Source organism: Populus nigra, chromosome 1 (genome assembly GCF_951802175.1).
Source record: "Populus nigra chromosome 1, ddPopNigr1.1, whole genome shotgun sequence".
Lineage (NCBI taxonomy): Eukaryota > Viridiplantae > Streptophyta > Magnoliopsida > Malpighiales > Salicaceae > Populus > Populus nigra.
The window spans coordinates 9,886,488-9,913,867 of record NC_084852.1 but is presented as its reverse complement, the minus strand read 5'-3'; the positions used below and the strand labels follow the sequence as shown (position 1 = coordinate 9,913,867).

The 27,380-nt window shown below is 32.6% G+C and overlaps 1 protein-coding gene across 3 annotated transcripts; it reads right to left on the bottom strand.

The window, feature by feature from the left end:
* Positions 1–6,233: 6,233 nt before the first annotated feature.
* LOC133692959 (alpha,alpha-trehalose-phosphate synthase [UDP-forming] 1-like) lies at positions 6,234–26,934 on the bottom strand. 3 transcript variants are annotated; one of them, XM_062114147.1, is made up of 19 exons: positions 26,781–26,934; positions 21,942–21,982; positions 16,789–17,229; positions 16,409–16,506; positions 15,912–16,300; positions 15,068–15,182; positions 14,800–14,901; positions 13,922–14,072; positions 13,256–13,344; positions 12,314–12,362; positions 10,366–10,466; positions 9,902–10,089; positions 9,108–9,225; positions 8,126–8,302; positions 7,925–8,047; positions 7,758–7,845; positions 7,529–7,659; positions 7,325–7,423; positions 6,234–7,038 (listed from the first exon to the last, which is right to left on the bottom strand). In XM_062114147.1, exons 3-19 carry the CDS (start codon positions 17,153–17,155, stop codon positions 6,655–6,657), a joined length of 2,769 nt encoding a protein of 922 aa, XP_061970131.1. In that variant the 5' UTR covers positions 17,156–17,229; positions 21,942–21,982; positions 26,781–26,934; the 3' UTR covers positions 6,234–6,654. The 3 variants fall into 3 exon arrangements, with proteins under 3 accessions (XP_061970131.1, XP_061970145.1, XP_061970139.1); XM_062114161.1 differs by lacking the exon at positions 21,942–21,982 and having other exon boundaries at positions 26,781–26,928; XM_062114155.1 differs by lacking the exons at positions 21,942–21,982; positions 26,781–26,934 and adding an exon at positions 17,899–18,041.
* Between the last annotated feature and the right edge of the window lie 446 nt (positions 26,935–27,380).

The window sequence follows — 27,380 nt, the reverse complement described above, 5'->3', positions numbered from 1 at the left end:
TGCTCTCGGGTTTCAAGAAATTTGACAGGAATCATTACTTTCCATCCAGTTGGGAGTCAGCAAATAAACATGTGGTAGAAGAATTCCATGTTGGAATTGAGGTTAAATCTGTTTTTTTTATTAAAATTTGAATTTTTTTATTTTTAATTAATTTGTTTTAGTTTATTTGAATGGTTTTGATATATTAATGTTGAAAATAAATTTTAAAAAATAAAAATATTATTTTGATGCTTTTCAATTAAAAAAATACTTTAAAGGGGTATCTATGCTTTGAGTTCGAAATTCCAATTCACTCAAGGCTACAAGGAGTACAGGAGGACCTGTGGTTTCTAGGACCACACGTACAAGAGTCAAGATATTCTACATTCTGCCTGCCTTTTTTTTTTACCCCTAATTGCTGGGATTTCTTTTTCTTTTTAGCAGCCGTCAAACAGTAAATATGATTTTTTGCCCTTTGAAACCAATTTCTTCTGCTTGAAAGTGTTTCCTTTAGGAAACTTAGTTTTTAGAAAATAAATTCTTGAAAAAAAGATTTTTTTATGCTTGATAGTGTTATAAAAAAATAAATTGAAAAATACTTTCTAGTATTTAGATATATTATAGAAAATAAACTAGAAAATAATTTATTAATATTTAATTTTTTTCAAGTTTATCGAATATATATAAAATATTTAATCACTTATAATAAAAGAATGAGATCTAAAAAGTGTAATTATGAATTTTATATATAGCATATTTTATAAAATATAACTATATATGTAATATAAATATTTTAAATATAATATTATAGATATATAACCTTATGAAATATTTCTTAAGTAAAACTTATTAATAACTTTTTTCATATTAAAAAAGCCAAATTAGTTAATGGTATTAAGTAAGAGTTAGATTTTTGAATTTTTTGGTATGGAGATTTTTTTAGAGATAAATAGAAACAAAAATATTTTTATGGGTTTTTTTTTGATAAAAGATTGTTTTTTTTAAAGGGTATGGGTAATTATCCCTTTAATATCTCTTTAATATATATATCAATTAAGCATTAGGAAATAAATATAAATATCTTACATCAAACATAGTAATGCATAAATATTACGTTTTGATGTCATACATATACATATTAGTTTAAATTAACAAAAATAAACATACTAAATCAAATAACAAACATAAACATACTTGTCAAATAATAAACATAGACTTCCTTATCATAGTAAAATTATTTTAGCAATTAGACCTATAGTAGTGTTGGTTCACAAAACTTTGAACCCAAATTTTCCTCAAATTAGCATTTTTTTTGCCATAAATGCTTTTGCCAACATTTTATTTTGGATCAAGTAATTAAAAGCATTATCAAGAGTGATCTCATCAAAACCTTTAATTTTCATCACTTCTGCATATAACTCGTTAATATCAAGTTGATTTTTGTTTAGGTTTTGAATTACAAACGCTACATCTCCAACTTTTTTTAGATAACTTTTCAACATCATCATCTTCAAACATACGATTTATCTTCCTATGTTGTCTCTTTTGTGCATTAGAGGAAGATGTCTCTTTCTTTTTCAAGTTTTTTCTTATTTGTTTTCATTTTTAATTCAAATAAATTGCACTTCAGTGTTCTCTTTCAAGTTGATATCAATATATAATTTGGCATAATTTCCAGTTGTTATGTCTTTTCTAACAACAATTATCATTGCTTGATACATATCAAGTTTTTTGTTGAGATACTTGTCCTGATTGGGATGTGATTGGGATGTATCTGTTCATAAAGTTTAGAATATGAATTTTTTAGTTCCTTGTATAAAGTTTTGGAAACAAAATTAAATGTAAAAATTACAAAGAGTATACTATTTATCATAATTTTATTTCTTCATCATATATATCTTTCAAAATTGTAATTATCTTCAAACAATCATCCCAACCAAAACCACTTTTATTTTAAAGTTTGGTTATTATTCCTCTTTTTTTTTCCATAGTTTTGAGATGATTGTCTAATAGCTTAGCTTCACATTGCACATTGAACTTTTGATTAATTTCTGTAGTCACCTTAATAAAAGATTTTGCTTTAAAGGTAGAAGAATGCTTGTTTTTCTTTAAGTGTCTCTTCGACTAATTTCTGTGTTTTTTTCCCAAAAACCAAACAAAACATTAAAAACACAACAAATTAACAAGATCATAAGATTTATGCCACAATCACAACTAAAAATCCAAACAAAAAAGAGGAAAACATAAAGTAGATAATAGAGCGACATTTGAGGAAAATGGGTACCTGAAATGAAAGGAGTCAATGAGCTTCAATGAAGATTGTTGCAGAGAAAAAAAAGAGGAAATTATGATGATTTTGTTCCAGTAAAGAGATTAGAGAGAGAGAGAGAGATTTGCAACAGCCACACTTTACTCGTATGAGATGTTTTCTTTTTTGTAAAGAAAAGAAAGTGTTTTCCAATAATAAGAAAATGAAAACACTTTCTTGGAATAAAGGTTCAACTTTTTTTTTGACTAGAATTCATTCTTCTTCGACTAACTTTCTATAAGTTTACCAAATATAGAAAAATAAAAAAAATAGTTTCTAGAAAGGGATTTTCCTAGAAACAAATAAGGTCTTAAAAAGATTTTAAATTTATTTTCATATATTTGGAACCCTTGCTAGAATTTTTGATGTACCGTAGAAAGTTTTTTTTTTTTTTTTCTGTTAATGGATTCATTAAAGAAATAATATAAAAAGGTTTAATCACTGAACTGACTAATTTTTTTTTATAAAAAAAATCAAGTCCCATCAAATAGGACTTGAAATCTATTCTTTAAGTTTAGTCCTTTAGGTTTCAATTTTTTCATACATATCCTTGTTTTTAGGATTTTTAGGATTTGGTCTTTAAGTTTATTATTTTGCATTTCAATCCCCGGATGTCTATAGATGAGAGAGAAAGTCATCTAAAAAAAATAAAAGTAAGCTCTAAGATAGCTAAATTCCGGTCACCAATAATTATAATTTTGATGTCTTTGGATTCGTTTTTAAGATAAAAACTCAATAAATATAGTTTCTACACGACTTATTATTTTTTTTTAAATGTTGGTTTGATTTTAAATTTCTTTGTTCAAGTAAAATGTTTTGTGATTAGGAATGTGTTTTTAGATGTCATATGATTTTTTTCCCCATGTTTTTTTTTATTAAAAGGGTTTAAATTGAGGTTTTTAGAGCTAAAAAATTGAAACTTGATTTTTTTGATTGTCCGAGCCACAAAAATATTGCAAGTGAATGACGTGGTGTCTAAGTAGACAACTCGTTTTCTATGTAATATATATAAAAGGTGGATGGCTATTTTTGAAAAAATAAAAATAAACACCTACCTCCAGCTCCATGTTTAGGCTTAATTTTGGGCAAGTGGGGGCCAAACTCTCCAGCTTAACACCTAGTTTTTTATTTAATTTTTAATTGCTCTTATTTTTTTTTTTACATTTTACAATTAGACTCATTGTAATTAAAATTTTTAGAATGATATTTAAATAATTATCTAATTATGTTATAGTTTTCAAATAATATTTGAGTTTTTTTTATGGTAATATTAACAATTACTTTTTTAATAATTATATATGAACTTAATATGTTTGGTTTTTTTAAATATCTTCTCGTTAACATTCAATTTCAATGTGAATAAAATATTAATTTTTTTATTTTAAATATTTTTATATTGTTTTTCTTAGATTTACTGTTCTTATATTTTTTTTTTGATATATTCTTATAAACATTATCAATTTATAATTGTTTTTTTAATTGAAACTTGCTTTTAAAATTGCAATAATTTCTAATTTTTTTAAAAAATACTTATGACAAAAAGACAAGTTTTAGACCACTACGAGATGCATGCCCGCGCACTGCCACGAGCTTATAAAACAAATATATTTAATAGTGTTATAATTGTGAATCAGCGCTAGATAACTAATATCAATTAAAGGTATGATGAAGCCAATATTTCATGACAGAAAAAAAAAATTGTGTTGGTGATCAAAACTTAGAGACTGAACAAAATGATTTGTAGTAATCCACAATGTTTTGGGAGGAAAGATACAATGATTTCACTACATTATTTAGCTTTTTTTTTTTAATAAAAAGCAAAAAAAATTACGAAGCTAAATTCTCTACCAACTTAATATTAAAAAAAACCCAACAAAGATAATTTTGGAAGGAAAAAAACCCATAAGGAAAAACATTATAGCAATTGACAATGTTTTGTGAGAAAAACTACAGTGTTTTCCCCAATAAAATAAAATAAAAAACCATTTAGAGAAATACTGTAGCAATCTATAGTGTTTTGTGAGAAAAACTACAATGTTTTCCCCATATGATTTAGCTTTATTGTAATTATAATTCTTAATCAACTTAATATTAAAAAAAATAGACAAAGATAATTTTGGAAAAAATAATAAAAACAATAATATGGGAAAACACTGCAATAATTCACAGTGTTTTAAAGAAAAAATAATTATAAAGTTAAATTCTTAATTAGCTCAATATTAAAAAAATCAAATCAACAGAGACAATTTTAGAAAAAAAATATTAAAAAAATACAAAAAGAGGAAAAAATCATGTTGCAAACACTGTAGCAATTTATAGTGTTTTGTGATGAAAGCTATAGTGCTTTCCCACATGATTTAACCTTATTTGTAATGACTTGTAATTGTAATTTTCAACAATGTTTTGTGAGGAAAGCTACAATGTTTTCCCCACATGATTAAGTTTTATTAAAAAGTTAAATTCTAACCAACTCAATATTAAAAATAAAATCGACGAAGATAATTTTGGAAAAAAATATTACAAAAAACAAAAACTGGAAAAAAACCATGTGAGAAAAAGCTGTATCAATCCATAGTGTTTTGTGAGGAAAAACTTGTATTTACTTGTAATTGCAATTCTTAACCAACTTAATATTTAAAAAATAAAATTGACAAAGATAATTTTAGGAAAAAATATAACAAAACAGAAAAAACATTGTAGCAATCCACAATAATTTGTGAGGAAAGTTACAGTGCTTTCTTCACATATTGTAACTGTAATTTTTAACCAGCTCAATATTAAAAAATAAAATAAAAAAAGATAATTTCGGAGAAAATCATAAAAAAAACCATGCAGAGAAACATTGTAGCAATCAGCAATGTTTTAAAGAAAAAAATTACAAAACTAAATTCTCAATCAGCTCAATATATATAAAAATCGACAAATATAATTTTAAAAAAATAAAAAAATAAAATAGAAAAACTATGTGGGAAAACACTACAGCAATCCACAATATTTTAAAGGAAAAAAATTACAAAGAAAATTTTTTAACCAGCTCAATATTTAAAAAGTAAAATCAACAAAGATAATTTTTTAAAAAAAATTTAATGGAAAAAAAAGCAAATTTGGAAAAAAAAAGGAAAGCAATTTTGAAAAAAAATAAAGAGAGTTGGAAAAAAAATAAAAAAAATACAAAAAATAAAAGGAAGGAGCACTATGGATTACTGTTGTAATCCACTGATTCAAGTGTGGGAAACAGTAATTTCCCTATTGTTAGTGTGCAACTTATTACTTCCCTATTGTTAGTGTGCAACTTTGGGGAGGAGGTAGAAACAATTTAAAAGCCTGAGATATGACCATTTTGGTTTATCTTGTATTCACACATAAAACATGCTTACTTCATAGAGAAATTTTATAGTAGTGTTTAGTAATATTTTATTAATTTTTTTGTGAGTTATAAATTTATTTATTTATTTAAAATAAATTTAAAAAATAACTAATAAAATAATATTCGATGAAACTCTCTCTCGCTAAAGGGTTGATGATATCAACGAAAGTTGAAAGCATACTTGCGCAAGTCTTTACACATGCACGGGAGAATAGTGTTTTCTTTAATGGATAAACTGATGGTGTGCCAGCCTTGTACACGCTACCTATATACACCCACCAGGAGAAGCAAGCAAGCTTCATTTCCTACCATCACTATTTGCGATTACTCATTCCAAAAGGGTAAAATGTGTCTTGGTCTTGAACTATTTATAAAAACGCAAATAATCTCTATCTGATTTATTCAAACCAGATAATAACTAGCCTTTTTGTTGCATTAGATTAGGTTTTCATTCAAATTGGAGTAGGTTTTGTAGCCTTACTAGCACGCGACCCCAAAATCCACATGTGAATCACACATGTTAAGGGCCATTTCTAGTGTGTAATAAATACTAACTTCAATTTAGACGAAAACCTAACCTAAGAGAGAAACTCCGTTTTGTTTTTTTACCATTAGTTCTTCACATTTTACACCAAAAATAAACATCAGCAACGATACATGCAAAAGAACGTAAATGAAGAATTCGAGGCTTTAAGAATTCACCTCCTCAATCTTTCAACAAAGGTCACTGCAATGGTTTGCTGCTCTCTCTTCTCGTCTCTCTCTCTTTTTTGGTTATTGGTTTGATGCCTCTGGTAATGTTAGGCTCAGGTTTGATTCCATCACTGAATTCACTTCCTCAAGTATTCTAGGCTAACTAGTGATGTTACAACAACATTCAGACCTTTAAAGTTGCCTCACCATGCTTGCCTTCAAAAACCAGACCTGGTTCTTGAACTTTGAATATATGCATTGCAACTGGCAGGAGCGAGACATTTTATCGACTTCAACACTATGTGTCTCACGTGGATGCATTGGCTAGTCTCCTTAAGAAGGACACGACATCATCTGATGATCCCAGTAGATAGCGAGCATTGGTACGAGTTCGACCAACAGCACAGGAGAAGTAGTTATCTCCCTTGAGATCAAGCACGTTCCATGAAGTCTTTTCTGCTGATGGCCGTCGCGAATTCCCACAGCTGTGGTTAGGAGTTCCCTTCTCGGGATTTATTAAAGCACGCTGTGCCTTAACTTGAGATGATTTCGGCCCGCTTCTACTGGCTGGAAGCTTCATAGGAGGTCGTCTTTCATTGGGTAATTTTGGTCCATCATTTTGCTTTGTTCTTGCAGCAACTAGGCCATCAGAAGGGAGCTCTGGCTCAAAGAAGGTGTACACATCTTCATCCTGGTGATCAAGAGCATGACAATGAGATTCCATCATTGAAGTACAAGCACACCATTAGCTATTTAATCATTTCAGTTTTCCAACTTAATCAACTGCACAATAATTTCCATTTATTGCACAATAGAAGCCCATTAAAACTAAATCATTGTGCAACAACAAATCCAGCATGATCAAGATTTATCCAAGTACATGAACCACGTCTTGAAAACCAACATCACATGTAAGATTTTGGTCTCACAAGGATTCTGCTTAGTATTGCAAGTGATATTAAAGTAGCTGAAATTACCTTTCCCAGAAAATGGCCAATGCATAGGACATAATCAATTGGTGTTGTCATGGATTTACTGTGGACAATCTCTCCCAGTATACGATCAATAGCAGCACCCTGAATAAATATGAAGCTGTCATGTAAAGAACAACCAGCTCTAGTACTAGTGCATTGAGAATTCGGTAATGTCAGTAATTTTAACTTTATTAATCATGTAGTTACCTTTGTAACACCAACCGATCGAACCTCAACTGATCGACTCCCTTGGACCACATCAACAGAGGCATTTGAAATTGGGCCTGTCCAGAGGTGTTGCAACATATCCCTTGCTTGAAGCCTTCCAAATTCAACATCTGCAAGCATAATAATATCAGCACAAAACATCAAGGAAGCAAGCAGAGATGCATAACTTCGTAAGATTAGCTGGTCCAAACTCCAAAATGACATGTACCTGCATACTTGTAATTCCATACAAGTAATGTTTCACGGAGTTCAAAATGTGACCGGGGTGTACGTTCTGTGAAGTACTCAAAAACATGCTGAAAAGAAGTGAAAAGTGTCATATAGCTATAGGCAAGAATGAATAAGTAAAAATGAATGCTATTATAACAGAAGCACCTTCACACTGTCAACCCATTCCATATTTAAGTGTTCAGGCATTGCTGTCATCCAATCTCCCTTTGTAAGTCGCAAAAACATTCCATGTTCTGCTGCCAACCACATGTCATACTCTCCAAAGTTCTGAATAAGAGAAAACATTTGGTTAAAACATTTTCATAACAGGGTAAACAGAAAATGAATGTGAAATAGAGAAAGTACTTTGTCTAATGCTTTTCTGTCACTCCCACTGAGAACAACAATGGTGTTCTTTCGATCACTGCAAAGTGCTGTCAGGGCTTCTTTTAACTCTGGGTGCAATTTAAGTTCCATTTCCTTAATTTGATCAGCTCTTCTCCCAGGAGTGTCCACTGGCTCAGTCAATGTTGCATTGAATCCCTGTACATGAGGGAAGAAAGCAAGCACCGAAACAATTTTAAGACCATTAGAAATCAGGTACTTAAAGCATCTATTACGAGATACTATATGTTTCTAATCCCATTCAACTTTAAATTCTGATGACGAAAATTGTCCAAAATGGTCATTAGGATTTCCATAGCATGGTTGAAAGAAGAAAAGCACGTGTTTAGAATGACAGGTAACTCCCATTTAATATTTTCCAAGGTTAAGCTTTGATTCAGAAAAATAGCAGATTATTGATTTTATGGTTTCATTTTCTTACAAATTTATGTGAGGGAATGGGTGATGCCAAGATGATCACCATGTAAAACAGATGAGAAAGTTGACCTTATTCATCACTGCCAGCCTGCTTTACTCACGGCATTCAGATGCAGTTTTTAATACGGTGCTAGTAGACTTCAAAGCATGGAATAGAGGTAGAAATTGGTGCTTCTCCAGGATACAAAATATTTCAGTTTCAGCTCAACCTAGAGTGATTTAATGTTTATTTAATTGCATTTAGCATTTGGTGTGTGTGTGGGCGTGTTGGCTCAGGGTACTCATTGATAAAATGGGACACAGACTACCATAAACTAGCTGAAAAAAAATATTCAAGTGAAAGAAACAAAATTCCTTCATTAGAAACAGATTGACTAGCTTCATCAGAAGAACGTTGCACAACTTTTGGTTTGTATATAAAATATACTTGTAATAGGATTTCTCATTCTGAGCTGAGAGACATAATAACTTGTTCAAATTAAGAAGAGCAAACCAGTGTACATAAATATATGAAACAGGAGCATACCAGTATGAGCAACCGGTTAGTAGACTGCAAATAACATCTAATTGCATTATCTTCTGGAAGTGAAGGTGGCACTTGCCGGGTCCTTAGCTGTGCCTCGATAACTGTATCATTTAGTTCGCTGGGAAGAAATGATTCAAAAATCAAAGTTTAGTACCACAAAAGGATAGTTGAAAAGCTATAATTTTCTATTCTTGTTGTCTTACAAAATGCAAAATATCAAAAGAGCCACATTTTGTATTGAAGTTTTCATACAACAGTACTACACATTTTGAAGTTGAATTATGACTACTAGCAAAATAAGAGCTTGACCATCTTTGCTGAGCAAATACACCAGAAGATAATCATTTTAAAATTATTAACTAGTCTATTCATAACTATTTAAATGTTATTGGTAATGACCAATTATTGCCAATTATACTTCATTCTACACACACGTGGTATGCCAGATGCAGTCATTTATTAACATGCACCATCAGCATTCAAAAAACAAAATGATAAGAGACCATAATATTGAAATCAATGTTTCTCATCCAGACTTAATTTATCCTACTTCAAAGGTTCCACAGAATAACTCTGCAAGGTCTCTGGAACAACCTTATGTACAGGGGAAAGGTTATGATTGCACAAGGGGATTGTATTTAAAAGGTTTCCTCAGTGCTACAAACTCATAACCCCAGTAATCACAATAGACAAATAATATCACCAACTTGTGTTTAAAAAGGTTTTAAGACCTAAAGTACTTTTGATCCATTTCTCAAAGATAATCTATGCTTAAAACACTGTTATAAGTGTACCTCACAAAAGTTTCAGCCCATTCTTGAGCAGTGTGGGTTGTCACATGGACAAAGTTGTGCCGGTGTCGCTTCTCTCTTTCTTCAGGTAACATAGTTAGAGCTTGGCGTATTGAATCAGCAACTTCAGTGATGTTCCAAGGGTTCACAAGGATTGCTCCAGCACCCAAGGATTGGGCTGCACCTGCAAACTACAAAATACAAAAAGCCTATTTTTTAAGACTGGGAGACATAATGCATAACATACAGAAAATAGTAATTACTCAAATATATAGCTATTAACAATTTATAGTAAATATAATTGATTTTCATTCCAAATCAATGCAGAAAAACACAGCATCAAAGGGTTGGTGTTGATGCTCTGTGTGGAGCTTTATTTGGTCATTTTCACAATTGCAAGAGATAAACAACATCACAAATATTAGAGAAAATTCAAACATCACGCATTTTAACTAATGTTTAATTACCTCACTAAGAATAAGCACACCCTTCTTTGAATCTTGGCATGCTACAAACTCATAACTGACAAGATTCATTCCATCCCTCAAAGAAGTTACAAGAGCAACATCTGGAAAGAAAGAAAGAACATCACGGCAAATGACATCAGCTGAAAAACAGACCAGGTTTCTTGCACATTCATTCCGTTTCCAATAACAAAACAATTAAATCAGTGAGAGTCACTTTTAGGAGAAAACATTGTGAATTTTCACTGTCATTAATACTGCCAACATTCTGAGACAAAATTCTAGTTCTTGAACTTTGTCCAAAGTCTAAAATGAAAGCATTTTCAGACCTCTACTGACAGATTGACATTAATACATTTACTGATTTCAAATTTTCTAACAACGTTAATTGACTAGTTACTGCAGTAATTCTGACACCATCTGGTACCCTAGAACAGCTGGCATACTTTCATATTCACTTCTCGGAAAAATGCCATTTCACAAGTAACAAGAGTTAAACAATAGCATAAAACCCTACTTGAAAGTATATCATTTATAGTTGAGCAAATAATACACAAGGAAAGGCACATATTCAAATAGTGAAGATGAGAAGAGTACATTATGGACATGTGAATTTATTTCTGAACAAATAGGATTTCATACAAAAAGGATTCACATATAAAAATATATACATACATATTTGTTTGTGCGTGTGCATAAATGTTTATGTCCACTCCATTTAGAAGAATATGTGCAACATGGCTGTTCAGATAAGCATTGTCTTGAACAAACACCATATCTGTCCTAATAATGAGTTAACATCTAAGTGATACAAATGTGTTTGGAACAGTTTATAGGAACTAACACCTAAGTGATGTCGATTTTATTATTATCTGTCATAGCCATTGTCTTGGGTTTTGATACTGTTTATGTAACAATTCTCAACACGATGGATATACTACTAAACAAACACATGCATACACAGGGTGCACACACGCAAGTTGATGTCCCAAACTGATAATTTTCTAGTTACATTCCACTTCATAAGTTTCAACTCATGATTTAGCTATTCTGATGATTTGGCTTATGAACACGTTTCCAACCTTTGCTTATATACATGCAACTATCTAGGAGATTTTTGCGCTTCCACTTGCATATCCGCTCCATTACATACAAATGTGTGCTATGTAGCTTTTCAGATAAGTACAGATTTAAACAAGGATTATGTCCAACAAATAAGCTAACATGTAACTGATGCAAGAGTTTGAAACAGTTTAAGGCTGTAGTCTGGATAACCGGCAAGGATGTGAACTTTATGGGCTGTCATTTCCATCTCTACCTTGTCATTATTATTGTTGTTCTCATTATTATATTCATTATTGATAATTTATACTGCAGTGCTTCTGAATGATGGTGAATTTCTTCTGTTTGATAACTTTATGGCCACACAGCAAATTTTACAGTGGCAATGTATTAAGAAGGATTAAAAAGTTTACAAATAGCTGGTGAAGGAAAAAGGAAAATGAAATAAATTCGTAAGAGAAACTTAAAGCAAATTAAGGGAAATAAACATCCAGTTCTGAAGATTATAGCACTTGATCAATCTATAAACATCCAACACATTTGTGTGCTGCCCATCCATACAAGAACATAGTAGCTGCCAAAATAGCAATGTTTATCTCTTGGAAGCTATATTTAAGAAGATACTCGTCAATTGTTGGTAAGAGCTTATTTTGAAGATTGGATTTTCTGTAAAATAGGTCTAGGTAGGTTAAACTAAGGACATCGTGACTAAGAGTCTTTAGTGACCCATCTTTGACAATTGGTAATAAGAGCTACTAATATTGGCTTGTCCATTGTTTTCAGTTGCAGGAAAAAAAAGGTAGACCTTATCCAAAAAAGAAAAAAAGCATAAAAGGATTCCAAATAAAAGAGCTTGCGAACCCAAGCACTAAACGACAGAAAACATTACCAGTAACTGCATATAATGCACACAAGGCGTGGAAGTCGAGAGATCGATCCTGTAAGCACAAAAGAAACTGCTTCAGAAATTCCACATTGAAGATACTCAGATGCAAGATTAAATCATTAGAAGATGACTCGGAAAAACTAGGCATTTTTCCGGAATTAGATCGGAAATATTTAAAGAAGTTCTAATACTATGCTTGCTCAAATAAAATATCCCAAAAGCAAAGCAGAAACCTAGCCAAGGTCTTCAGTTCTCTTAGTTATAAACCACCCAGCTCAAAAACTGGCATATCGTTATCCATTTTTTTCCCATGCTGTTATGTTTTGTTGAGGCCTGAACAAAACTAAGTGCACAAAAACTGTTGTCTCTAATATTGATCAACTGACAAGTCACAAGAAGATACATAGGCATGTAAAAACGTTCTGGTTGGCACTCTACTTGAACCAACAAGAACAGATTTGCAGCCCTAACACATCCCAACAAGTTTGGTTTCATAGATCCTATTCTTATGGATAGAACGTTACATTAAAATAATCTTTAAGGAAAAATATCAAGCTTGTTTCACATACTAGCATAAAATGTTACACTAAAGCTAATTACTAATATAACTACGGATATAGTGAACTATTAAGGTGCTAACTGCACATCATTTGAATTCTTGAAATGTGTCATTAATTTCTGGATAATATCATGGCACCAAAGTCTGTGATGTTATACAATTAAGTCACACTTCCTTCTCAGCTATAGAAACAGTAATCCTGCCATTCTCTTAAAATTTCCAGCAGATATACACATCTGAAAGTATCACAAGAAGCTAGAAACAATTCACATAAAGCCAAAGATAAATTTTACACCCTTTGAATAGTATTTAATTTGTCAAGCCAACAAGCCATGTATAACAAGCATCTCATAATCCAACATTGAGTTCTCAAATTAAAAACATACCAGGTGATGTATTGGAACAGCAGTTAATGTTCCAAATCTGCCATTAATGCGTCCAACAATTTCATGAACCTGGCTCGTCAGCTTTTGATCTGTGAATATACAAGCAAAACTTACTGAATTATCCTTTTTGTTAAGATACAAAACCCACAGTTTGGTATGCAACACAAGGCTAAGAGTCAATAATCTATTTAGCATGGAAGCGACAAGATACAATGACATCAAAGTTGAGATCCAGCTTTCATGCTCACATCCCCATTTGCTTTTTGAGCACCAGCTCAAGGCTCAAGCTAAGTTCTACTTTTAAGGCCCGAGGTCAGGGTTCCACAGAGACATTAGGTTCAATTTAGAGTGATCTCCACTATAGCTAAAGAAATTGAAAAAAGAAAAAAAGAACCTAGTGTAGCTTCTACCATTTAGGAAAAATAGTAGCATACGCTATGCAATTTGGAACATTTTTGTACATACAGGGCATCACCAGTGCTTAAGAGCTAAGATCTAACTTTCATCCCCAGACCTTTTCTTTTGTAGTTTATATTGTTTAGGCATATGGGACCATATAACTCTTTCAGACATAAATAAATTTCAGATAACAGTCAGTTTAAAATGCCAACAACATGATGAGCAACACTGTAAAAGCAACTGTATCAAGGGTGTCAGAAATCATACACTCAGGAACATCTGTTCTTGTTGGCACAGCAATTTGCAGTAGAACAACTTTATCACGCCAGTGAGAATTCTCCTCGAGAAATTTTTCAAAAGCAAGAATCTTCTGTGGAATTCCTTTAATCATATCAAGGCGGTCAACACCTAGCATCACCTGTTAATTATAAGAATTTCAGCAGTAATCAGATAGGAAAAAATAATTTAAAGACATGGTTTGTGCAACAAATGGATGACAGTAAAAGCAACAGTGTGAGAGAACCTAAACCTTAAAAGTTAAATTACATAAGATAATTACATTAAAAGGGAAATTGAAAGATTCAAAATGGGTGTCTTGGCATTGGATTTGGTGTTGTTCAATTTTAATGCTGTAAAGATCAGAACAAATAACCTTGAATAACAACCCAACCTTCAAGGACAATGAAGGTTCTTATGGAGAAGCGTTCATTTTCAGATTATGCAAGTCTTGGTGCTGGATCCTGGACGTAGTTGATCATTTTAGAAAACAATATGGGTCAAAACAACTGACCATTCTTCTTCTTTTTCTTTTTTCTTTCCTTAAATACTTAAATAAGGAAACATGAAACAATATTCAAGGTCTGACTGCTAGAACTGTTCATGAGAAACAAAATTCAATTGACATGAAACAATACAGAAACTCAAATAGCATGACTTGGCAGCTGGAGCTGGAGGTGCTCCCAGTTTCCATGACCAACAAAAATCAGAGTTCCAATGTCATGCCAATTACATACGTTGCAAGTACTTCAAACCATATTCACTGCAAGTGCATTCAATGTCAAACTAGTGATACTTGAAAAAACTTAAAGTTTCAACCACCATATTGCAGAAAATAGATAACTTAATCAAGTAAAGATCGCATCTACCTTTCGGCCAGCAAATCTTTCCTTCAGTTCTTTAATGTGATCCTGGACTTGAGGGAGTTCAAGAGCTCTTATGAACCGATCTGAGTCTATCCCAATTGGAAACTGATCACAAGAAGATAGAACATAATTAGTATAACAAGAGTAGAATTTTGTTTGCTCATGAACATGTTAAAACTTTGACATGCTGTGCTGCTACAACAAAAAGAATGGAATGGCTTAGCGAAACAACACAAGGGGAATTCAAATGAATAGTTCTACTCAAACATACCGCAGCAACTCGTGTCAGCCTCCCTTGATCCTCAACGCCTTCAGGTGTGCCCTCTAGCCCAAGAATGCGAGTACAAGCACTAACAAAATGTCTTGCATAGTCATAGGTGTGAAATCTAGAGGACAAAATTAATATGTTAAGTTATAGTGTTGGGAGTAGTGACACGAGTCTTAGCAGATACTGAAAGAATGCTCTTACATCTGAAGCAAAAAGCACAAAAGAAAAGGGGGTCCTATTCATGTTACAACAAGATTAATTTGCAGCAACAAAAGTTTATTTCTGAGTTTGAAAGCGACATTCCTTCTGTATTTCGATCAATAATGATAGATTTAAAGATCCTACATCAAAATTGTTCAGAGCAATGAATTCCATGTCTCAGTTATGTATGGAACCTATTTCTGAATCACTGGTTTCCTCTAGCTTTCCCCATTAACTGTAACTACCAAAAATCAGATGAAGTTCAATCTAACGATTTCAAGCTTAAATGCAGTCATATATACACGTCAGCTTTTTGTTTGTTTGCCATAACAGACAAACAAGTGAGATGAAGTTCATGGGATCATTCGTCGCACTTGACTCTAAACAGACAAGGGAGTTCAGCAAAGAGACAGAAATAAAGTCCCTTACATCAACCACATGTACAGTGAACATGAGATACTCACTCAGGTGAAGGATGCAATATATGAAAATAAATGGACCATTCTAATTTAAAGTGAAGTCCAAACAATTTACAAATCCAGCCATTTTCCCATGCCAATGTTTTAACCGTACCAACCATTCTTGCAAAGCTAAAATGGTATGCTATAAATGATTTAAGACACTTGCATTACATAAGTGAACTTACCCAACTAAATCGGCAGCAAGAACAGAACGTAATAGGTCTGATCGAGATGGCAGTGTCCTGTGGATTTCAGAAGAAGGAAAGGGTGTATGGAGAAACCAACCAACTTTCATATTATTGTTGTATTCCTTTAGGCATTTTGGGAGAAACATCAAATGGTAATCATGGCACCAGACAACATCACCCTCCTCATAATGCTGGTGAACCACATCAGCAAACATTTGATTTGCCTTCTTATATGCAGCAAACTGAGACTGGAAACTTCTGGTTGTGGCGAGTCGATCTTCTTGTGGAAGCCCAAGATAATGAAAGAGAGGCCACAGTATATTGTTGCAGTAGCCGTTATAATATTGATGAACAATTTCTTCATCAAGGAATACCGGAATGCACCTCTGCAATAATTGAAGATGAGGAGAGAATCAGCAACTTTCGAGTTTTTAGGTATAATGTGCGAGAATGCGCAAGGAAGAATTCAAGTTCGAAAGGTTTCTGGAGACAACCTTTTCAGCCAAAGCTTTAGTAAGCGACTTCTGGCCAACTTCATCTGGCACGTTAACCCCAGCCCAGCCAATCCATCTCGCCTCAAACTCCTTCACACCTTGTTTAACATTGTCCAAAACGCATTAGGTACATGATCACAAGAGGAATGAGCTAATGCAATAAGGATAAAACTTCAAAAATGATGAAGTTTAATGAAATGGAGGACAAATCAGAGAGGATACAACATGATGAACAGTAAGAATGAATAATTTAAATAACAAACCCAACTCAACCAACTCTTAGTCTCAACTACTTTAGGGTCCATGACATGAATTTTTATTCTCCATTCCATAAAAAGTTTAGAACAACAATCAATGCATCAAATATTTTACTTGCTTACCTAGAAGAGCACTGACTAGGCCCCCAGCACTCATCTCCAAAGACCATGAGTCTTCACCTCTTCTAATAGCGGATACAGGCAGTCTGTTAGCTACCACCAATAGGCGTTGCCTTAAAGGCCTGGCATCTGGCTTTTCACATCCCTGCGCAATAGCCCCTTCCAAGTATTGTTCGATAAAGGAATTGTTCAAGCTGTCACCTTCCGGCGCTCGTAGATCATATTCACATGGTTCAGTTCCTCTATGATTATCAGTTAACTCATTTGAATAGGCAGACCTGATGTTTCGCCTTAGCTCTCTTACTTTTAAGAGCCGTCCGACACGACCTGAGTTATGGATGGAATTACCGTTGTCCTGGTTTCCAGGCATACGCTCACTTTAGCAACCCAACCTCCAATCACCAATTTTATGGGCTCCTGGTGTTTCTAGAGCAATTGAGCCTCCTACATTTTTGTTTGAAAAGTAAATTGAGTGTTCAATAATCACTATAAGCCACACAAAAAACTTAAAATCCTACTAAGTTGGACATTAAGAATACAACATCACATCATTGTCACATCTTAAAACAGTGAAACACTTTTCTACTGCTGTATAAAATTCAATTCTCGGAGTGAATTTAATTAGCATGAGCATCTTAAGCATATTCATCAAAACAAGACAAACACAAGATGACAGAAGGGCAACGACAGAGATAACACAGAGAATGGGATCCACAGAATTGCATTGAAGCAACAAAAATGGGGTCTACAAAAAATCCTGGCTATTTAAGCCCAAATATTTGAACTTTCTCATTTGAAAAATAAACCTCAAATATCCAAAAAAGCGTCACCACCCTTTTTTCAAGTTCATGAAAACAAAATTGGCAGAGGGCAGACAAGAAGAAACATAAGATCCACAGAAGCAATTTAATCCATCACACAAAAACGGAGCTTTCTCTTCGTTTATTTTCACACAGATGAAAAAGCGAACACATTGCATGAAAAGAACACAAAACACTTCCAACTTGAATATCAAGTTGAGCTCAAAAACACTGACACTAGTAAAAGAATTCCCTTGTAACCAAACACACAAAATGAATTATAACTCACACAAGAAACACATCAAGAACCCACCTAGGCAGCAGGCAATAAAAGAAATGATTTTGAGCAAAAGACTCTAAAGGGGAAAGGAAAAAAAAACAGTATCCTGTCCAAAAGCCTGATTTTTTCACTCACTTTTGAAGCTATAATTGAATTTGTGAAAAGGAGGGGGGAGGGGGGGGATAGAGAAAAAGGAGAGGGAGCACAATATCCCTGTGTAAGCTTGCTTTATAAGATGCACAAAAGCTTAGCCATGCAAAGATTTTGTTTTCAAAAAGACATGGGATCTTTTTACTCCCGAGCCCGTTTATAACTGTGTCAGCGGTTACTTAAAAAAAATGTTTTTTTTTAAAATATATTTATTTTTTATTTTAAAAAATTAAAAATAATTTTTTAATATATTTTTTTAAAAAAATACTTAAAAAAAACACTCCAAAACTTCTTTTAAAGCAATTAAGCAAGTGGGTCCATAATCCATTAATAATTTTTTGCTAGAATATTTAAATTTTATTTAAAAATGTGATAAAAATTATATTTTAAAATGTTTATTATTTGTAAATATATTAAAATAATATTTTTATTTTTAAAATTTATTTTAAATAATAACACATTAAAATAATCTAAAATATAAAATAATAATTTTAAATAAAAAAATATTTTAGCCACGTTACTCAATACCTCTTTAATCACTTACCACTCTATAATCTCTTGTTTATTGAGAAAAAAAATATATACTATAAAGAAATAGAAATACTAGCACAAGTACACATGACAAATTTTATGCATGGAAGGACGGATGATTTTGACACGTAACATCTTTCTTGGTGACCTTTCACCCTGCAAGGTAATGTAATGATTTTCGAATTAGTTTTTTCTCCCCGCAAGTATGGAAAACTTGCCACGTATCATGTCTACTATTTTTATGTAATGTCTGATATTTTGGTAACATTTAATTTTTAAAATGCTTTAAAAAATATATATTAAAAAATATTTTTTTTATTTTTTAAATATATTTTTTTATTAGCATATTAAAATGATTTAAAAAAAATAATTAAATTTCTCTCAAAAACTAAATAACAAGGAAAAACCTTGGAGTTTTCTGTTGATTACCCAAGTGGATTTGCATTGCAAGATTCATTTTACAACTATTTTATATGTGCAATTTCCGACTAATGGGTGCCCTTAAAATATTTCTTAGTAGCTATTTAATGATTTACTTCTTTAATTTTTTTTAAAAAAAATATTACAAGCAATTAAAAATATTACCACGTAAAACAACACTTACTTGATGTCTAATGATAAAGATAATGTTTAACTAAGATTTTTTTCATAAATGTTGTGCTAATAAATAATTGATGATTCCTTAGTTAATACATAGTATAATTATCAGTGCATTACTAGATATGATAAATTAACATTCTATATTTTAAGAATCTTTTCATTTGACAAATAATTACTTCGTTAAAAAAGCTTTTGTAAAATATTTAAGTATCCTAGCATTGCTTTAATAATATCATTCATTTTCATTCAAATATTCCTTTTATATATATATATATATATATATATATATATATATATATATATAAAACAATCCAATAATAATAAATGCATCATAATAGATGTAGTTAGATAATTTTCATTCTTTGTTTTTGTTTTCGTCTTGGTTTTTTCTTGGTCGTTAATCTATGATCTCTACAGTCGTGATGATTTTAAGCCTGTTCATGCTAGCTACTCTTCTTCATCAGGAACAACTTCTCAAGACTTGAGGTCGTCTTGTTTGTAACATCTATACATAGAAAGTTGTTCTTGCTACTTCATCATCGACGCCTTGAAGAAGATATTATGTCCTCTTATTCTACCCTTTCTGTTATCCAGAATAGTTTTAACTCCTAGTTTGATCTTGCATGCTACAATAATATGACCTCTAATTCTGTTTTCTTTAGTAATAAGACCATTACATCTCACGCTCCTATTATTCTCACTCTGATAAATATTCTCCATTGCATGTCAATCATGAAAGAACTATTTTTATTTTCTTTTGTCGAATCTTTCACTTCATATTTCATTTTTAGTTCCAAAACTGACTCTAAATCTTATATCATCCATTGCTTATTTGAGTTTGTTAATTTCTTTTCATCTCTCCACTTCTTTTTCGTTGTTTGGTGTCGTGTTTCCTCATTCAATTCCAGCACTTGACATTCTAGATGGGATCATGTTTTGTTTTCAAAAACTCATCCTTTAATTTCTCATGGCCTGTCACTTCATGTTAAAGAGCGTTTGTTTTGGGTAAAGTATTTTACAAAAAAAAAAACAAAGAAATTGCAAGTAAAATGTTTTTTCGAAGAACAAGTTCTTAATTAATTACAATAACGTTATGAAAAAGATGATGATACTAAGATGTTGATGATGAGTTGTTATGATGGTTATAATAGTGGTGAAGGTAATGGTGCTGGCGGCAAGGGAAAAAAGAGAGGGGTGGTGATAGCGTAATGGCCATAATGAAGGTGGTGGGAGAGCAATAACGGTGAAGGAGTTGCCATCAGTGATAATGATGGGGGTGCGGTGGGGTGGTAGTGGCGCGTGGTAGTATAAATTCTACCATTACTAAATAACAATTTGGAACAACTTTAAGTTTAGTTTTCTTCCTAAAATCTTGCTTATTAAACATGAGATCGATTTACATTTGTGATGATAAAGAATGGAGATCTTAGTCGTCACAGCTATAGAGGGGTTGAACAAGTTTTTTCTACAGAGGACCTAATTTTCAAATAAAGTTTGTACCGTTACACTATTTGAGCTTTTTTGACACCACCACTACCAAACAGATGCTTGGCATGATGTTGTGCCTATCCACTATTCGGATTTGATTCTATGATAATAAAACCCTAAACGTTCCCACAGTTTCCAAACTGTGATTTCACTTCGCAATAAAGATTCTCTAATCAAAATGATGTCAAGTTCAACCAACCAGACCCACATGCCAAAGCTGGGGATTAAAAAGGGGAGGAATCATACTATAGCCAATAGCTTGGAGCACATGCAATGTAAGCGACCAATTAATGGCTACGAATATCGCTATCCACTAGGGCATTGCTTCAATCATGAACATAAAATGGACCCAAGAAGAACACAATGCACTTTCCTGGCCAGCAACAGGCTAAATACACTAAGTAAGTGGTATCCAACTGCCCCACCACAAATTACTGTTACCAGAGAAGACATGGCCCTTCAGTGAGGAAGCATTTTGGGGAAGAAACATTTCTGAATTAGGAGACCAGGAAATATCTCTCATTGGCCATTTCTGAGAAAGAACTAATAAGGAGACGAAATGCTTTGTTGGAATTTATTTCTCATCCAATCCCTACAGAGAGAAGGTTCACGACGACATTGTTGCTAATTTTTTTAAAAAAAATCATTAGCAGCCAACTTATCTGACAAATAGAAACTGACCTGAGCCCTACCATCTCCTCTATTGAAGTCATGAAGACCAAAACTACCTCATAATTTCTTACCTATTTTATATTCCACTTTATCAGTTTATCAAGATTGAACTATCATGCTACTCCTTTTTATTTACTATTTTTTATGGCAGCAGCACTACTGGAAGCCAAATGCTATGGCCCTATGGCTGCTGGGAGAGGAAAAAACAACTCACATACCAGCATAGATTGATCACCTGAAAGCTAAGTGGACCACCCTAAGCTATGAGGCTATTGTTGTTATAATTCCCAATCAGATGATCTCAGTGAGCTTTTTGTCTGTTCCATCACTAATTGGCATCATTTGTTTGATTTGTTTAAAGCACAGTGCATGTTGCCCATACACAAAGGCAGGCTTTAATTTTCCCTACTCTGGATTCCAGTCTTAGAATATAACATTTGAAAATTAGGCTGGGGTGCATGCGCATGCTCAGGGAAGACAAATGCCTTGGCCTAAAAGAATTGTTCATGAGAATGTAAAGAACAGGACGCAATCAAGATGATATCAACAATCCAGCAAGCAACGCATAAGCAAAGAAGCTTAGATCCCAAAATGTTAACAGAAAATACCATATAACCTGTTGAAGAAGCACGTACCTTCATTGACATGTTGATGCAGGGGAAAAACTCTTTCAGTCCTGAGAAGTGAACAGAAACATCTCTGAATACAAGTAACACTCTTCTCCACCGCTTGTACTTAGAAGACAAGTACCATAATACATGTGACTAAATGAATGAATAGGCCAAAGGAAGTGCAAACAAAATCAGATATTGACAGAAAAAGACTGGCATGCAGCTTGGTTTTTTCTCTGCTAAACGAAGGCAAGTGGACTTGAGTATTATTGCTGCTGTCAGTCACTTGGGATTCTAGAGTAGGAGAGCCCGTGAAGACCATCAAACACCCACGAATTTGCAGCAAAACCATAAATTTGTCACGCATGCAAGAAGGTTTGGTGCTCAAATTTCTTGTGGATCCCACTAAGAAGATATCTTAAACCAAGGCTTTTGATCATCTGATGAGATGATCTCAGCCATTCATTCTTAAGTTGCCCTTTTCAAGAGTCAGATTTTTATATTTCTCCGTAAAATCCTAGGTCTCAGCTGCATAATTAACCAGACGGGGAAAAAGAAAAATTGCTCAAGGCCATAAAAGTCTTGCTAAACAGCGAGTGGGTGACGTGTATTAGCCAAAACTTCTTTAAAACAAATGTCACTGGTGAGCTCATGAACAGGCGACAGTACATGGCCTCACATTTATTTCCCTTGAGCTGTTGGGAAGACTATCAATTTAAGAAGACTCGTTATCTTATCCATGGTACAGAACAACCACACAGCAGCGTGATAATCAAGTTTGCAAAAGAAGGAAAATTTTCTACTTACACCAATAATTTGTTTTAGTCATTTTAGCACAATCCCTTGGCTCAATTATTGCAGACTTTGATGCATCATATATATATTTGAATCACATCATAAATGGATATTTTTTAATCGCATAAATATAAAAAAAAATATTTAGTAAAATATCACGGCACGAAAGTTAAAACCTTTAAACCTACTCATGTTAAGGAGATATATTCAACTTGAGTCTCTTAAAAGTGGGGCGAGTTCGACCTGCATCTCGCCTCAAATTGGGCTAGTTTTACAATTAAATTTGGGGCTATGCTATTTTGCCAGATATTTTTGGCCACTTTGCTATTTTATTTTTTATTTTTTAAAAAAAGAATCTCAGAAATGAGTTGTGCTACTAGCTGCCAGTTAAATCTTTCAGGACCGTTATATGACCTGGAAAGCTGCAGCAAATCACTTTAACAGTCAAGTTGGAAAACATGCAAGGCGGAGCATCCACTGAGCAACTTGTGAGGAAACTTCATGGTCAATAAATACCTATTGGACTCGGATGGATCGCAGGGAAATCTTTGGTGTAACCAAGAATGACAGAGAGCCAAAATCAGAAATGGACTCCTGGCTGACCTGATAGCACTAATATGACACTCTTCTCTCTTCATATTCTGTTTAGCCATGACTGCTTTTCCCCCCCTTCCTTTTGATATCTGCAGGCGCACCTTGTCCTCCAGTGATTGGGACTCACTGTGCCATGTTACACCAACCCTCTGCCTAATATCCGGAATCATGACTACTCACTTTAACATCCCAACCCTCAAGATTGGACATGTCTTGCATAGCTTCGTAGGCACATGGTAAAACTATAAAGAGTTGATCTTCAAAGCAGGAGACTAACGCAAGCAGGATTTAAGAGTAGAAGGGACAGAGAAAATTCGTGTTCTTTGTTCAAAACCCGAAGGGCATCATTACATAAACAGTCTAGAGGGCTGGCTAATAAAGAAAAAAAGGACTGGAATGGGATGAATTACGAGGAACGGGATTTCAGAGTTTAGACATTAGAAAATAGACAAAGTGCGAAATGTTAATGGTACAATTAATATTCTTTCAAATGTCTAAAGAATAGATGAGGACCGCCCATCCTGAACTCCATTATTGGCTTGCCCAAGCTTCTAGGTTGCAGACTTCGGAGGTAACAAATAGTAGCTGCTACACGTTTTACATGACATATCTCCTAATAAGACAGTTTTAACTTTCTAAGATACGTGACACCCATGATAATAAATGTCATTTTCCAATATTAGGTGCATTATTAGGAGATATTTGACATTTCCAAATAGAATATGAGGACAATGGGATAGTCCTTCTCCACGATAATTATCCTTGTGAGACTTGAATTTCGTTTTATTGAAGAAAATTCTACAATAAAACTAACTGAGGTAACGTTCAATAATTGTACGAGATTTTTATGATCAAAGGGAAAGGGAGGAGGACAAGGAGGAAGAAGATGAAATTGTCTTGGAAATTAATATAAATTCAAACATCCCGAATCCGCAATCATTACTGAAGTAATTTAGTATCTTCGCGTGAGACATTAATTATCAAGGGCTAGTTTTATTTCTCTTTGAAGGTTATGGATTTATTTAAATTGTTGATTTTTACGTTTCGTTCATACCATTAAAATTGAAGGCATGAACCCTTTGTTTACTTTCACTAGGCCATTTTAAAGAATCTATGAAATATTCATACCAAAATATTCTAAGAAATTTATCCAATCAAAACTTAACATATCCATAAAAACTTTTGTCTTCGTTAGATCAAATCAAAATATTAATATGTTAAGTGACGACTCATGAATATATATATATATATACACACACACACACACACACACACATGTTGAGTTTCTTAATTGAGTACAAAAAAAAGAGAGGATTGAAAGTGGAAGGGATGATAGTAGAAGAAGAGAATTTATTTTCCCTCTATTATATGTTGTTTTGAATAAGGTAAAATAGAAAGGAATGAAAACAGGGAGGAAGTTGTTCTAGGTAGAATTACGTTTATACCATCATGATTGTTGTTGGATTACAAGCCCATCCAAGTGAAGGTAAAATGGAAGAATATTATTGCGAAGGATAACAATAAAATAAAGAGCGAAAAACAATTACACGAAATAAGACCAGGGTTGCTCGATGCTATAAGAATACATAAAAAGGAACAAAGAACACAAGATGAAGCGTTTTTTGATGCCGGACTTTCAAATCAGAAAAAGAAGCTTTCTTAAATCGAAAATGATATCTTCTTTGATAATGGGATTCATCTTATGGTGGGTATTTCTCCCAGATTTTGTTTGAAAATGATTCGTTTGCTAACTTTCGAAGGGATTGGTTATAGTGGGTAAAGGTAGAAAATTATATACTCTTTGTTCCCAAACATGGGAATCTGCCCATCCCTTCGAGAATTCTTTCCACGCACCCACATTCTTTCCTCCCGAAATCCTCCCTTAATTTCCGAACAATATGATGGAGGTTGTGATGTGGTTAGGAGTCGGAGTCTTCAATGAGCCGTCCGCTTTTAAAGAAGCTTTAATGATTGATTAATTATATATATTTTTTATTTTTTATAAAATTATCATAATTTTATTTTTAAATTATAAATTTAACAGGTTAATTCGAATTGACATGATTTTTTTTTGTTTTAAATGATATTTTTTTTCAGTTTCATCTTTTAATATTAGATTGACTGAAAATTAATTTTTATAATTTATTTTGATTTACTTTCTATGAAGTTACTATAGTTACACGATCCAGGTTACAGCTTTGACAAATTAACTCAAGTTGACTCGAGTTGTTTTTTTTATTTTTACTCTTCAACATTGATTTGATCGGCAATTGAGTCTCATGTTTAGTTTTGATTTGCTTTCTACATAGTTATTACATTCTTATAATTTAGATCACATATTTAGAACCCATTTAGTGTTATGGTAATAATAGCTTTTCAAAATGTTTTAGTTTAGAAATATATCATAATAGTATTTTTTACTTTTTTAAAAAAATTATTTTGAACATCAACATATTAAAACAATCTGAAAATAAATAAAAATTAAAATAAATAAATAATTTTTTTTTCAAAAACATTTTTAAAACACAAAAATAATCATATTTTTAGCAGGTTAACTAAATTAACTTGATTAATTCAATATTTTTTCATCTATGTTTTAAAAAAATCTCTTTAAATTTTTTTTAATTAAACTATATTTTTGAACTGTTATTTAAGTTATCTTTCGAGTTATAAACAACTAAAATCCAAAGTTATAGTAGAAACTTAAGGTCTTAAAGGGAGCGCGATTATAGTGTATAACTCCACGGTTACGCCGCGCAAGAACAAGATAAAATTAGTGTTCGTCAATTTTGCAGACTGCATATGTACTAAATACAGCCCAACAAACGTGACTTTCAAGGAGGTTTGATAACAGGGAATGATTTTCAAAATATGTGTATCTTATTTATTATTTATTAAATAAAATTTTAAATATTCATACTTCATTTATTTATTTGAGAATTTTAAGTATTCATTTTATATATATTGAATTGAGTTTAAATTAGGTTTCCAATGAGATTTGATATTATTAACAGCCTATTCATTATTTTCATATAACAATAAAAAAAAAATCTACTTATTCAAATTGTATATATCCAGTTTAGATTTATCATTCATACTTTCAAGCTTCACTCTCCGTTTTTAATAGTCATGAGTTTTAACAGTAACGAAGCAATCAACCAGTCAAAGAAGCAATCAGTACTGATTAATCACGCCTCAAAGGAATCAGCATGAGCTGAAAATGTATATATGTACGTACGCTGTGCATATACGCAGACAGTAGTAAGCAGAGAAACTACAAGGCATACGTCGATGCTAAACTAAACTCGGATTCAAATCTGTTGTCTAATTAACATTGAGAATTTTTCGAGCAAAATAAAAAAGCCAAACATCTAATTAAGTAAAAGCTAATTAAGTTTCGAGAATCCAAATAAAAATGTTTAATTCAATACTGAAACGAATGGAATTAAGAAGAAGAAGACGACGACGACGAACCTGGGGATATACGATAAGCTGTTTGGATGGAGTGGCTCTGAGTTGATCAAAGATCTTTTGGGAGATATAATGTATGCTTGCACCTTGCAGAGAGAGAGAGAGAGAGAGAGAGAGAGAGAGGAATGAGGAGAGTGAGAGAGAGATGGATATTGAAGGCCGAATGGTGAAAAATGATTTATATATGGGAGACATCTTTCCGCCAGTCGCTTTTTTTTTTTTTTCGCGGGCGACAGCGAGAGAGAGAGAGAGGCTGCCGCCTTTGCCCAATCGTTTGGAGGGAAGATGTTCTTCTTTCATCTTGCGTAGACTACTGCTGTTTTTTCATTCCTGCTCTCCTACGAAACCAAAAGCCATTCTTCCCCGCCGTCCCCCACTTTTCTTTTCCCTTCTTTTCATCCATTGTGTCTTGAGGAATTCGTGTCTCCATCTTTTAAACTTTTATTTTAAAAAGTTTATCTTTTTAACTAAATTGAAAATTTATACCAAAACAATAAATTGATATAAAAATTAAATTAAAAAAATATATATATTATTTTAATATATTTTCAAATAAAAAAACTCGTTATCCATTTAATTTTTCTCAACTTTTAGTTTCTTTTT